The sequence below is a fragment of the Octopus sinensis genome, linkage group LG2 (assembly GCF_006345805.1).
Source record: "Octopus sinensis linkage group LG2, ASM634580v1, whole genome shotgun sequence".
NCBI classification, from domain to species: Eukaryota; Metazoa; Mollusca; class Cephalopoda; order Octopoda; family Octopodidae; genus Octopus; species Octopus sinensis.
In genome coordinates this window covers 206306536-206322042 of record NC_042998.1, presented here as the reverse complement: position 1 = coordinate 206322042, position 15507 = coordinate 206306536, and the positions used below count along the sequence as shown (strand labels likewise).

Below are 15507 nucleotides of genomic sequence, written 5' to 3'. Positions count from 1 at the left end.
GATTCACTGAAGCTCCGGCGTCTGGCGACGGACTTGGTAAACACCCACAAAGTTATCAACCACCTCACCAACAACAACACTGAACACCTTTTTGATCTCCATGTGTCTAACACACGTGGACATGCCTACAAAGTCAGAAAACAACACAGCTCCCATGACTTTCGGAAACATTTTTTTCACGCTCAGAGTTGCTGAAGCATGGAATAAACTGCCTGCGTCAGTTGTTGACTGCCATGACACTGCATCCTTTAAGGCCCTCATGCTTTCCGAAATCCGCCGAAACTACACCTGATTATATATACACTTTAGATGAGTTGTAGTGCACCTGAGCACTGTACACAATTATTATTATTATTATTATTATTATTATTATTATTATTATTATTATAATGTCTCCTAAATAACTTCTAGAGATGTGGCACAGTTTCTCTCTCTCTCTCTCTCTCCCAGTCAACAAACTTTTATGCTGTTCATTGTAAATGGCCAACACCAAATATCTTTATGTCCAGCAATAAAGATGCAGTCAAATGTTTGTGGGTTGCTCCAGTTTATTATTCACACAGCCAACTAATTACATCCTCACTGACCAGTTCAACTCATGCAACAAACAGATGACAATACGAACCTGCTTAAAACAGCTTTTGGTTCAATGATATAAACTTTCAGTTTAAGTGATCTAAATCAAAACCGTTCTTCAAAATTCTATGATAATTTATGTTCCAAACACCAGGTTAATAACAACAAAGATATTTTACTGAATTACTCTTTTACTTGTTTCAGTCATTTGACTGCGGCCATGCTGGAGCACCGCCTTTAATCGAGCAAATCGACCCCGGGACTTATTCTTTGTAAGCCCAGTACTTATTCTACCGGTCTCTTATGCCGAACCGCTAAGTGACGGGGACGTAAACACACCAACATCGGTTGTCAAGCAATGCTAGGGGGACAAACACAGACACACAAACATACATATATACGACAGGCTTCTTTCAGTTTCCGTCTACCAAATCCACTCACAAGGCATTGGTCGGCCCGGGACTATAGCAGAAGACACTTGCCCAAGATGCCACGCAGTGGGACTGAACCCGGAACCATGTGGTTGGTTAGCAAGCTACTTACCACACAGCCACTCCTGCGCCTTAGTTTAACTTATTTGTCTTAAATTACTTAATACTGACAATTTCTAATAAGGATGACATGGTGCTATACATGATTACACTATCTGAATGTGATCAATGCCAGGGCCACCTGACTGGCTCTTGTGCCGGTGGCACATAAAAAGCACCCACTACACTCTTGGAGTGTTTGGTGTTAGGAAGGGCATCCAGCTAGAGAAACTAGAAATTTTAAGATCTTCATAATACATATATTCTATGGAGGGGCTATTGCAGTGAGTGTAACTGGCCATGCGATGGCAATTTCATTGCAGTTTGTGGAACCATGAAGCATGGTTGAACATACCATTTATTCTGTGGTGTGCAGCCCATTACTTCCTCCTACTTCATCTTCTACTGCTTAATTCCCCACCCCCAACACCGTGTTTTTTTCTTTTCTTTGTTTCCTTGTAATTAGATTGTGATAAATAAAAGTCTATCAAGATCATCATTATTGGTTCTCTGGACCTTCTTCCCTGGTCTTTCATTTAAAATTCAAATTTCTTATTCTGCTGAGATTTATCCAGAAATGATTATCTCCCTTGCAAATTACTGGCCACCAGGGCACACCATATATAACTTGTTTGTTTGTTTTTTTGTTTTTGTTGCTCTAGTGATCAACCAACTGAAAAACGGGTTAAGATGTGGAGCTTTGGCTTACATGAATTACTCTCGGACAGAGCTGGACTCGTCTGCTTTGAATCGTTTCTCAGGAAAGAGTTTAGCCATGAAAACATCCACTTCTGGCTGGCCTGCAAAGCCCTCAAATCCTGTGCACAGTCTCAAGTGGCAAGTAAGGTCGAGAAAATCTATGAAGACTTTCTGGCACGTGGTGCTCGCTGTGAGATAAACATTGATTGTAAGACAATGGAGGAAGTACAAACAAACCTCAAGAAGAAACTATCCAGGTGAGTTTTATATCTTATATCTTTTGTTTCATTCATTAGAATACAGCCATGCTGGGGCACCACCTTGAAGAATTTTCAATTTGATAAGTCAGCCCCAGTTTTTTTTTGTTTTTTTTTTGTTTTTTTTTTTGTAAAGCCTGGTACTTATTGTCAGTCTCTTTTCCGAAACTGCTATGTTATGGGGATGCAAACACACCAACACCGGTTATCAAGCAGGTGGGGGGGGGACAAAGACACACTCACATATATAACAACAGGCTTCTTTCAGTTTCTGCCTACCAAATACACTCACAAGTCTATAGTAGAAAACACTTGCCTAAGGTGGCACATGTTGAGAGTGAACCCAGGACCATATGGTTGGGAAGCAAAATTCCTACTACACAACCACCTAATTAGCATAAACAGTGTAGATGCAGGTATGGCTTGTAAGCACAGACATGGCCCTGTGATTAAGAAGCTTGCTTCCAGCCATATGGTCTTGGGTTCACACCCACTGCACAGTAGTACCTTGGGCAAGTGTCTTCTAAAGACCCAGATTGACCAAAAGCTTGTAAGCAGATTTTGTGGATGGAAACTGAAAGAGGCTTGTTATAGGCACAGGCGTGGCTGTGTAACGAGAAGTTTGCTTCCCAACCACATGGTTCCAGGTTCAGTCCCACTACATGGCACCTTGGGCAAGTGTCTTCAACTGGTAGGCAGAAACTGAAAGAAGCATGTGTGTGTGTATGTATGTCTCTGTCTGTAATTTTCCTGCACCATTGTTTGACAACCAGTGTTGGTTTGTTTATGTCTCCATAACTTAATGGTTTGGCAAAAGAAACCAATAGACTTTTAAAAAAAAATAAGCACTGGGGTCGATTCACTCAATTAAAATTCTTCAATGCAGTGCTGTAGCATGGCCAAAGTATAATGGCTGAAACAGGTAAAACCTAAAAGGTGTTGGGCATATGTGTATTGACTCTTGTCTTGACGTCACATGATGACTGTTAGATTAAACCCTTTACGGTGGTGCTCCAGCATGGCCGCAGTCCAATGACAAACAAGATAAGGGATCAAGATGGACACTCATGCATGTGTGTGTGTGTGTTTCCATGAATGAGTTGGTTAGTTGTTGGAAGAAATATATTGCTTCCAACAGCTGCGGGGGGGGGGGGGGCTTCCTACTGTGAATCACTTAGCCATGAAGCTGAAATAATGTCAGTAGACTTTGTTCAGTCATGCAGTCAGTGGGTGTACACAGTTTCAAGTGCCTTTTTCAGTGACCCCACACAAAACATGCAATGAAGCACACACACACACTGGAGGAGAAGGAGGACAGCCCGGTAATTCATGCAATTCTGCCATGACTACCTTAAATTTTATAAAGGTGATAGATTGCCCAGAAGATGACTAAGAGAACGAGAACCTTTACAAACAGCTGGCCCCTCACAAGCTCTAAAATTCCCACCAGAATCACACACACAGTCGCACACAAACCCAAACTTAAGAATCTCATTAAAGACATAGTTACCTCGTTGGTTACCAGGAAAACCAAACTTCTTTAGAAAAAGGTGATGGAACTGACAGACGTGTTTAGCAAGAATATTTGTCTCTAATTTATTATTTTTAATTTAAGCCTGGTACTTATTCTATTGGTTCTCTTTTGCTGAACCACTAAGTCACGGGGACATAAACACACTGACATTGGTTGTCAAGTGGGGGGTAAAAGACAGATGCACATATATGTTAGACAGAATGAGATAAAGCAGTGTATATAAAGATATATGTGTGTGAGTGTGTGTGTGTGTGTATACATACATGACAAACTTCTTTCAGTTTTAATCTATCAAATGCATTCACAAGGCTTTGGTCAGCCCAAAGTTATAGAAGATACTCGCCTAAGGTGCCATGCAGTGGGACACAATCTTCTTACCACACAGCTACACTAAGAGAGAGAGGGGGAGAGAATACCATTTTCTAAACGTTTGTGAAGGGAGATTGAGCAAAACAACCCATGATTGAAAACTGCTTAACCATTTTATCATTCGTGCTTTCCCTCTCTCTCTCAACACACGTATACATATGCATTTTGTGACCTCAAGATCGATCTTAAACACACACACACACACAAGAATAGTATTGGTAATGACTTTGTAGTTTCAGGCAGCTAAGCCATCATTGGATTGTCTGATGATGGCTTAGCCAGCCAAAACTTCTAAGTCACTGTTGATAATATTCTTGTTAAAAAATAACAAATTTGTACTCTTCAAAGATATAGAGTAAGACATTGGATTAATGTAAAACTGTTTTTATTATATAGGATCATGAGATCCCTTTAGTTTTGTCAAAGATGTTACCTCCGTCAGTGCTGGTGCCACAAACAAAAACAAAGGTCCCAATACACTCTGTGAAATGGCTGGTGTTAGGAAGGACATTCAGCCTTAGACACCAAGCCAAACATTAAAAATATACAAGATGTGGATCTCTGACCCTTCTAGGTGAGCAATGCCATCAATATGCTGACTCCAACCATGACAACCCATCCAAACCATTGTCAGTGTGAGCATGGATGCGAAATGAATTTGAAACCAGATTACTAGATAGCTGAGCAGACACCACAATGAGACCACTTTTGTTTCATATGATCAGCAGATTAACTGACCAGTGTCAAGCCATTGTGTGATTCAACTTTCTAGAACTTTCTCATTGAGCCTTAAATAAAAGTGGTTCTTGGTGGCAATCGCAGAAGGTGAGGCAGCTGCTCAACATTTCCATTCTCATTCACCATAGAAGACAGAGATTTTGTCACCGCAAATTTAGTGAGTTTATTTTCCAGTTGAGAGGGGCCAACCACAGATTGCTGTATCAGTTGAATCACTGTACATCCCAGTGGTATGTCTCTCCCCATGTGTAATTGTCGCTGTTTTTGTGAAAGGACCAACATGGGAGATATTATGTGCAGTAAATAAATATTCTGCACCTGGCAAATAAAGTGAGATCACATCTGTAACCTACACCAGTGTCGCATAACCAGCCAACTCGTAAAGTACCCTTGGATCATAGGGCGACATGCCGTGCTTGAGGAGACCTATTGAGTCAAGTACTTCAACTTCAAAATCAAATCACAATCAAATGGAAATTGTAGTTGTGGTCCCCGTGCAGGTGGCATGTAAAAAGCACCAGCTGAACATAGTCGATGTCAGCTCCCTCGCTCTGACTGGCTTCTATGCCGTTGACACATAAAAGTCACCATCTGAACATGACCGGTGCCAGCACCGCCTTGACTGGCTCCCATGCCAGTGGCACATAAAAAGCACCATCTGATTGTGGTTGATGCCAGCTCCCTCTGGCCCCTGTGCCGGTGGCAAGTAAAAAGCACCCACTACACTCTCGGAGTGGTTGGCATTAGGAAGGGCATCCAGCTGTAAAAACATTGTCAGATCAGATCAGACTGGTGCCTGGTGCAGCCTCCTGGCTTTCTAGACCCCAGTCGAACCATCCAACCCACGCTAGCATGGAGAACGGATGTTAAACAATGATGATGATGAGTGTTAATTACTTCTACATGCAGCCCTAGAAATACATTTTCATTCACCAGCAGCAAGCAACTACCCGTGACTGATGCAAAATGACAACGATGATGGTGGTGGTGATGCTTTTTGTCGTTTATAGTGACAGTCATGTTGATTGGACAAGTTTGTGTGTTTGTAGAAAGAAGAACGCTCTAACAATAGTGATGTCCTTTTGTTTTTTATCTTGCAGATATACATTCGACCCTGCACAAAGTCATATCTATACTCTCATGAAGAAGGACAGCTATGCACGATTCCTTCGTTCTGATGAATATAAGACTTTACTTGCCAACGCTGTACAACCAACTGGCAAGAAAAAGTGAGTTTTATTCTTAAAATTTTGCCTTGTTCTATTTACTTTCTTTTTTTCCTTCACTCTATTTATTTATTTTTATAAAAATGCACCATCTGATTGTGGCCGTTGCCAGCTTCGTCTGGCCCTGTGCCAGTGGCACGTAAAAAGCACCCTCCGATCGTGGCCGTTTGCCAGCCTTGTCTGGCACCTGTGCCGGTGGCACGTCTAAAAGCACCCACTACACTCAAGGAGTGGTTGGCGTTAGGAAGGGCATCCAGCTGTAGAAACATTGCCAGATCAGACTGGAGCCTGGTGCAGCCTCCTGGCTTCCCAGACCCCGGTCAAACCGTCCAACCCATGCCAATGGACGTTAAACGATGATGATGATGATATTTCATTCTTTTTCTTCTGGTCAGTCTAGATTGGAGGAAATAGCCTAGTGATAATATAGAATTCCTCACATTTTTGGAAATAATCTAGCAGAGATGCTTGATATACAAGTGTGTGTGTGTGTGTGGTTGTGTGGATGGGAAGTTGTTGCCCCCCCCCCCATGTTCTGCTGGTACTTATTTTATTGAAACCCCACACCCCAACCCCAAGATGAAAGGCAGAATCAACTTTGGTAGAATTCAAACTCAGAATGTAAAAACGAATAAAATGCCATGAACCATTTTGACTCGTGTGGTAATGATTCTCCTAGTTCACCTTAGTCACAGAGCTAATTGCTAATTAGGAAAAGGTAAAACCACCTGGATTTGACATTGAGCCCTTTCACACAGTTTTATTGGTCCCAACAGGTTAAAAGGCAATGTCAACCGATGGCATAGACTCAACTTAGAATATACAGAAATCACAATCATATGGAAATTGTAGTTGTGGCCGATGCCAGTGTTGCCTGGCTGGCTCCCATGCTGGTGGCACACAATAAGCACCATTCATGTGTGGGTTGTTGCCAGTGTCGCCTAAATAGCTCGCCGTGCTGGTGGCACATAAAAAGCACCGTCCAAATGTGGTTGATGCCAGCCCTCCGGCCCCAACTGGTTCCTGTGCCAGAAGCATGTAAAAAGCACCATCCGAACATGGCCAATGCCAGTGCCCCGCAACTGGCTCCCATGCTGGTGGTATGTATAACACATGTATGTATGTATGTATGTATGGCGGCGAGCTGGCAGAAACGTTAGCACACCGAGCGAAATGCGTAGCCGTATGTCGTCTGCCGTTACGTTCTGAGTTCAAATTCCGCCGAGGTCGACTTTGCCTGTCATCCTTTCGGGGTCGATTAAATAAGTACCAGTTACGCACTGGGGTCGATATAACCGACTTAATCCGTTTGTCTGTCCTTGTTCGTCTCCTCTGTGTTTAGCCCCTTGTGGGTAGTAGAGAAATATGTATTTTGTCTGCCGTTACGTTCTGAGTTCAAATTCCGCCGAGGTCGACTTTGCCCGTCATCTTTTCGGGGTTGATTAAATAAGTACCACTTACGCACTGGGGTCGATATAACCGACTTAATCCGTTTGTCTGTCCTTGTTTGTCTCTTCTGTGTTTAGCCTCTTGTGGGTAGTATTGAAATAGGTATGTATAACGCACTATCCGAACATGATCAATGCCAGAGCCACCTGACTGGCTCTTGTGCCAGTGGCACATAAAAAGCACCTACTACTATGTAAAAAATAGGGATTTTCTTAGAAAAAAAGCACCTTTTTGATGTAAATAATTTCGGTGTTAACATGGTCCGATTTGAATTTTATCTTCTACGGAAGGAAGAGCAAGCCTTCTTTTATCATACTCTCAATTTTGGTCAACTTGCGCCGCAGGGTCTCGGAGGAGATAGTGTTAGTTGTAGGCTTCCAAACCTGCCACACACAATTTCAGCTTTATATAGAGAGATATAATGGTTTCAAATTTTGCCACAGGTGCAGCCATTTTTGTGGGGAGGGGATGTGTCGATTACATCATCCCCCAGTGTTCAACTGGTACTTAATTTATCGATCCTGAAAGAATGAAAGACAAAGTCAACCTGGGCAGAATTTGTCTTTCATTTTTTGGGGGTCGATAAATTAAGTACCAGTTAAACACTGGGGTCAATGTAATCGACACTTCCCCCCCCCACTGCTTTGTGGGGAAATTTGAAACAATTAATTTTAAAAAGTATGCAATTAAAGAGGAATTTAAATTTAATTATGATACTTGTGTAAAAGAAAAAAAGACTTGTCTGAAAGTGTTTCAATAGCCAGCTGGAGAAGATGTCTTCCTGGGGCTACAAGCTACAGTAGCATCAACCCTTAAGGGTTAGCCACATTTAAGTGGCAAATATACTTCACAATGTCGTGCAGCTACTGTTTATACCTCGCTCAGTGATTTATTATTGCTTGTTTCCACTTTTCGAGATCAGTGACTTTTCGTCACTGGAAAAAGGATATATATTTGCATTGAGAACCACTTCCCATCGCCAACCGGTGATTGTCACACGCTGATGGCGGATCAATACCCAGAAACCCAGGTTCACGTGTATCACGTTAGGCTGGAGATGGGAAGGATGACTTCATCTTTGCAAATACTGACAGGGCACAGATAGTGTGTCAATAGCCAGCTGGAGGAGGTGGCTTCCTGTGGCTACAAGCTACAGTAGCATCGACCCTTAAGGGTTAGCCACATTTAGGTGGCAAATATACTTCACGATAAAGAATATAATTTCTAGTAAACACACACACACACATGAAGTGTGTGTGTGTGTGTGTAGCCTTGCATATTTGCTTGACAACATTTGGCACTGTTTATGTCTCCAATAAACAAAATGTCCATCAGGTTCAACACTGATTCAGCACATGGAAACATGATGAATGTTTTATTATCATCTTTTCCGTGCTTGCATGGGCAGACAGAATTTGCTGAGACAGATTTTCTATGGCCGTTGGGCAGCAAATGACACTGCTTGTATGATGGTGATACTCAAAACCATCAAGTGTTGTTGAGACACACACACACAGGCTTCTTTCAGTTTCTGTCGATGAAACCGACTCAAAAGGCTTTGGTCAGCTCAGGGCTGCAGAAGACACTTGGCCAAGGTGCAATATGATAGAGCAGAACCCAAGACCATGTCAGTGGCAATTAAACTACTTCAACCCTCAGCCATTCTTGCACCGCATGGCCATTCTTGCACCCCACAGCCATGCTTGCATCCAATGGCCATTCTTGCATCCCACAGTCAAGGCAATGGTTCAATAATTAATAAGAACCAAATTCCTGATTTAAATAGTCAGTTACTTAAGTGTGTTAACCTTATTTGTTTGTATAATTGAATATTTAGTCATTAACTCAAAAATCTTAAGAATTCCTCCTTAATATAATGGCTTAGTTGTCTACTCAGTGTTCTACATTTGTGTGGCAGCTCCCCATCAAACTGTCCAGTCCACGCCAGCAAGGAACACCAATGTTAAATTATGATGATGATAAAGCATCAGCTTTAGCATCTCTTCAATTTTTTTCCCTTCGTTCACAAACACAAAATTTGTCCTCACCCCCCCCCCTAGTCGGGTTATTAGATCCATAAACCACAAACATTCGGCTGCCCTCCCCCCCTCTCTCTCTCTACATATACACTAACCACTCACTCCACTGTCCTTCGCAGATCCTTTCCTCCTCTTCCACTTCAACATGTTGTGACCAGCCAACCAGCAGACATCAATAATCGTTATCCTTCTTATGCAAACACTACTGTACAAAGCAACTTTTTAGAAAACTAATTATCATCGTTTTAATGTCTACTTCTCCATGCTTGCATGGCTCTGATAAAGTTTATTGAGGTGAATTTTGTATGGCCGGATGCCCTTTCTGTTGCCAAACCTCACCCGTTTCAAAGCAAAGTAATACTTCCTCATGGTCAGGCATTACATGATGACACGTCAAGCACTTACACCTATAAGGTAATATATAAAAGTTTATGTTGTTTTAGAACATGCAATGAATTTTTTGCACTTTGAGTGGCAGATTTTTAAGATAATTTCTATGTAACTAAAAACTTTTAAACTTCATATACTGGTAGAATGTGTTTATAAAACATCTTTTTCTCTTGGCTTTCTTGAGAAAATTGTTTAATTTCTTGCATTTCGGCAATTTCAACCAATCAATGACGTCTATTGAGGTGAAAACGATTTCTGCCGTAACATTTTCTGGTGGCGTCATATGAAAATGTCCCTGTTTTTTTATGAGAAAAAAGATACCCTGTGGCCATAAACTGAGGGAGTCACTCGTAAACACAGCTGAATAACAAAACCGTTCCTTCTTTAGTGTCCACCCATAATTATGACCCTAGTATCGATCTATTGCATTTCAATCTGTTTTAGGGTTAAGGGTAGGGGGAAGGGTATCTTTTTTTCTTTAGAAATGTAAATAAACCCAATCTGTTTCTTAAACGAATATATAATATGTAACAGGGACATTTTCATATGACGCCGCCACAAAATGTTACGACAGAAATCGTTTTTACCTCAATAGACGTCATTGATTGGTTGAAATTGCCGAAATGCAAGAAATTAAACAACAAATATGTTACAAACTACAGAATTTTCTCAAGAAAGCCAAGAGAAAAAGATGTTTTATAAACACATTCTACCAGTATACGAAGTTAAAAATCTTTTAGCTACATAGAAATTATTTTAAAAATCTGCTAGTCAAAGTGAAAAGATCCCATGCAATACTGCGATATTTACCATGAGAGAACCTCTCATATGGACTTGTAGTGTATATGAACACTGTGTTTATCTCAGCCATGGCAGACAATTATTGCCCCATCAGCAATATCAACACAAGTGCTTATATGCACCACGAGTCCATATGAGAGGTTCTCTCGTGGTAAATAATGCAGTATTCTGTGTTCTAACACAACATAAACTTTTAAGTGGGAGATAAATATTACCTTTTGGTATTATTAGTGCTTCTGTCACTACACGTACACACAGAGGCAGCAACAGGGAAGGTAGACATCAAATGTAGGAGATGCAGTCAGTAGTAAGAGTACATACAAGATAATTTCTTTCAAATCATCATCATCATCGTTTAACGTCCGTTCTCCATGCTAGCATGGGTTGGACGGTTCGACCGGGGATATGAGAAGCCAGAAGGCTGCACCAGGCTCCAGTCTTATCTGGCAATGTTTCTACAGCTAGATGCCCTTCCTAACGCCAACCACTCCGTGAGTGTAGTGGGTGCTTTTTACGTGCCACCTGCACAGGTGCCAGGCGAGGCTGGCAACGGCCATGGTCGGATTGGTGTATTTTATGTGCCACCAGCACGGAAGCCAGTCGAGGCGGCGCTGGCATCGGCCACGAGTCGGATAGTGCTTTTTACGTACCACCAGACCAGGGATCCTGGCTGGTTCAATTCGATTTCGATTTGTTAAAAAAAAACTCAGACAGTTGATAGTTTTGTACCTGGAGTTTAAAAAAGGGTGCAAAATGTTTAGGGAGTTATTCTATAGCTTCTACAGGTAACAAAGGGTGTCCATGTCAGAGTTAAGGGTGGATTGTATGATATTTCAGTTCTATAGCATGGAAAGCGGACGTTAAACGATGATGATGATGGAGATTAAACCATTAGTATTCAAACCAACCATATCAGGCCAAAATATTCTCTCTGTTTTATGTTCAACCTGACCAGATCAGGCCTCTCATACTTATCCTACAGGGTCGTTATTAAAATTAGCAGTCACATCATCGAAATCTCAAAGCTACAAGATGATGCATGCTTAATTCAAAACAGTGTGGATAAATAAGCAACGCATTTGAATGTTGAAAGAAGCCCATCATACATATGTGTGTGTATGTATATATATTTCTCTACTACCCACAAGGGGCTAAACACAGAGAGGACAAACAAGGATAGACAAAGGGATTTAGTCGATTAAATCGACCCCAGTGCGTAACTGGTACTTAATTTATCGACCCTGAAAGGATGAAAGGCAAAGTCAACCTCGGCGGAATTTGAACTCAGAACGTAATGACAGACGAAATACGGCTACGCATTTCGCCCGGCATGCTAACGTTTCTGCCAGCTCGCCTTATATATATATATTTGTATATATATATATGTATATATATATGTATATATATATATATATATATACATACACACTGACATATACACACACAGCTATGTATGTTTGTTTCCTGCCATTGCAAAAGGAACTGAAAATACCAGACTTAGAAAAGTAATCTGAATGCTAAAGGGTTAAGTGGTGAGGACTGATCTCAAGGGACTGAAGGAGATGATTGGTCACAAAGTATTGTGGAGGAAAGGACCCAGTCAACCCCCATTCAAGCATTGACACGATCATCATCGTTTAACATCCGCTTTCCATGCTGGTATGGGTTGGACGGTTTGGCTGAGGGCTGGCGAGCCAGAACACTGCACCAGGCTCCAATCTACAGATAGATGCCCTTCCTAACACCAACCACTCCCAAGAGTGTAGTGGGTGCTTGTAGGTGCCACTGGCATGAGGGTCAGTCAGGCAGTACTGGCATCAGCCACGCTCAAATGGTGCTTTTTACATGCCACCTGCACACGAGCCAGTCCGGTGGCACTGGCAACGGCCACACTCGAATGGTGCATCATCTTTACATACCACCGGCATGGGAGCCAGTCAGCGGCCCTGGCAATGATATAGATGTAAAAATGATAATGGCATTGATCAAGATGAGGATGTATAATAATCTCCCCACCTGCATCATTTAGTTTATATCAAATCCTCATATAGCCCCTTCCCTCCTCATTCTCTCTTGCATCCCTCATCTCACTTCATGTCAGTAAATCTCCTTACTCCATGTGTGTGTGTGTATAAAAAGGTTTTCAGACCCCCACTGAGAAATCTTTTCTGCTGCTGCCTAACAATCAGGAAGGCTACACCCTTGGGAAGGTGGAGAGGTGCAGATCAGAAGGTGTGTCAAGAGACTGGTTGCCTTCAACTGCATACCTGATCTAAGTCCCTACAACCGAAGGGTGGGGTGAGGCAGAAATCTTTTGAAGGCATGTGCATATTATGCATTTGCAGTACATACATACACGCACACATACACACACACACATAAGCAGGATGGCTTATATAAACAAAACTTAGAGAAATATCTCTTGCACACCACTTCAAATTAGAATATGATTGGAGAAACTGCAGTGCAAGTTTTCTGAATCTGTGTGTATAAAGATATATATATATATATATATACACACACACACACTCACACATACCTATATATATGCAGACGTTAAATGATGAAGATGGTAGAAGCTTTGAGTGGTATTAAGGATAGGAAATGTATAAACTTAAAAGCAGGTATTTTCAGTGAATACATATTTTAGGGGTTCACAAAAGAATGTAAGTAGGGGCTATGTTTTAGCTGGTCAGTTTCTTGTTATGCTTACCTTGACATCATTGTTATGTTTATCTCAGAAGAATGTCTGAGAGTAGCAGAGTGTCTGGAAGGGATATGGAAAGGGACAACCTGTAGCATATATACAAGAATGGGAATATGAGAGAGATGGCCAAAGGAAGGGGGATGTGTATATACATTATGTGTGTGCATACATATATATATATAGGCACAAGAGTGGCTGTAAGAAGCTTGCTTCCCAAACACATGGTTCTGGGTTCAGTTCCACTGCGTGGCACCTTGGGCAAGTGTCTTCTACTATTGCCTCGGGCCGACCAAAGCCTTGTGAGTGGATTTGGCAGACGGAAACTGAAAGAAGACATATATATATGTGTGTGTGTGTGTGTGTGTATGTATTTGTGTCTGTCCCCCCAACCATTGCTTGACAACCAATATTAGTGTGTTTACGTCCCTGTAACTTAGCGGTTCAGCAAAAGAGACCGATAGAATAAGTACTAGGCTTACAAAGAATAAGTCCTGGGGTTGATCTGTTCGACTAAGGCAATGCTCCAGTCTGGCCGCAGTCAAATGACTGAAACAAGTAAAAAAAAATGTTAATGTATGTTTGCATATATGTATTTCTTTTACTTGTTTCACACATTGGGCTGTGGCCATGCTGGAGCAGCACCTTGACAGGTTTAGTCAAACAAATTAATACCAGGACTTTTCTAAGTCTGTTATTTTCAGTTCCTTTTGCAATGGCAGGAGACAAACATACATAGCTGTGTGTGTACATGTGTCAGTGTATATATCATCATCATCATTTAACGTCCGTTTTCCATGCTAGCATGGGTTGGACGGTTCAACTGGGGTCTGGGAAGCCCGAAGGCTGCACCAGGCCAGTCATATCTGGCGGTGTTTCTACAGCTGGATGCCCTTCCTAACGCCAGTGTAGTGGGTGCTTTTTATGTGCCACCGATACAGGTGCCAGACGAGGCTGGCGAACAGCCACGCTCGGATGGTGCTTTTTACGTGCCACCGGCATGGAGGCCAGGCGAGGCTGGCATGGCCACGATCAGATGGTGTTTGTTACATGCCACCAGCGCGGAGGCCAGTCGATATATATATATATATATATATATATATATATATATATATATACACACACACACACACACACACACACACGTATGATGGGCTTCTTTCAGTTTTCTTCTATCAAATCCACTAACAATGCTTTGTTCAGCCGAGGGCTATGGCAGAAGATACTTGCCCATACAACCCCACCTGTGTGTGTTTTGTGTGTGAATGCTACATGACTAGAGGGTTACATGAGTGAAGAACATGCATGCGTGTGTAGGAATGCTTTAGCAACTGTGCGCATGAATATGTACACATGAATGCGATTGCATATTCGCATGCATGTGTTATGCGTGTGAGTGTGGCAGTTAACGAGCTATAGAATGAATGACAACCCCCCACCATCACTACCACCACCACCACCAATCTGCTCACCAGATGACGTTAGCTTAATGAATATATCAGCTCGGGGAACAGCCTTTGGTTAATTAGTGCATGATACAAAGTTGACAACAACAACCACAACAACTATTCCAGCAATATAAAACAAACAAACAACAATACCAAAAACAGCTACTGTTGAATGGAGTTTGTAACCAATAAGCGACTCTCTATACCAGTTATACTCAAAGTGGGTGGAACCATTCTTGGGGGCGGGCAGTCGAAGATGTTATGATGATACTAGAGGCAAAGCGGTTGGTGGGGGTAGATAGATTCATCTCTAAGGTTTTTTTTGTTTTTCCTTTTCAGGTTTTTGTCTTTTCTTTAAACATTATCTTTAAAAAACACTTTTAAATGTGGTTTTAAGATTAACTGCTTTTTAGCTACAACAACAGCAACAACAATAGACGTTGAAATATCATTGAGTAAATAAGCTAATCTGCGGCTATGAAGCTCATTTTACAAGAATGTGGTTTCGAGTTCAGTCCCACTGGGTGGTGCTTTGAGCAGGGGTCTTCTGCTACAGACCCCAAGACAACCAATACAGTGAGTTTGATAGAAATTGAAGAACAGCCCATCATGTGTGTTTCTCTCTCTCTCCCTTATATATATGTATATGTATGTATATGTATGTATATATATGTATATATATATGTATATATATATGTATATATATATATGTATATATATATATATGTATATATATTATATGTATAT

At 41.5% G+C, this 15507-nt stretch overlaps 1 protein-coding gene across 1 annotated transcript in view; it reads left to right on the top strand.

Annotated features, from left to right (window-relative positions):
* The window catches only part of LOC115231120 (regulator of G-protein signaling 7), a 343368-nt gene that overhangs the window by 266814 nt on the left and 61047 nt on the right, over nucleotides 1-15507 (top strand). The window contains exons 11-13 of the mRNA XM_029801208.2: nucleotides 1769-2062; nucleotides 5804-5932; nucleotides 10749-10756. Of these exons, the coding sequence (XP_029657068.2) occupies nucleotides 1769-2062; nucleotides 5804-5932; nucleotides 10749-10756 (431 nt within the window). The remainder of the gene's footprint in view (nucleotides 1-1768; nucleotides 2063-5803; nucleotides 5933-10748; nucleotides 10757-15507) is intronic.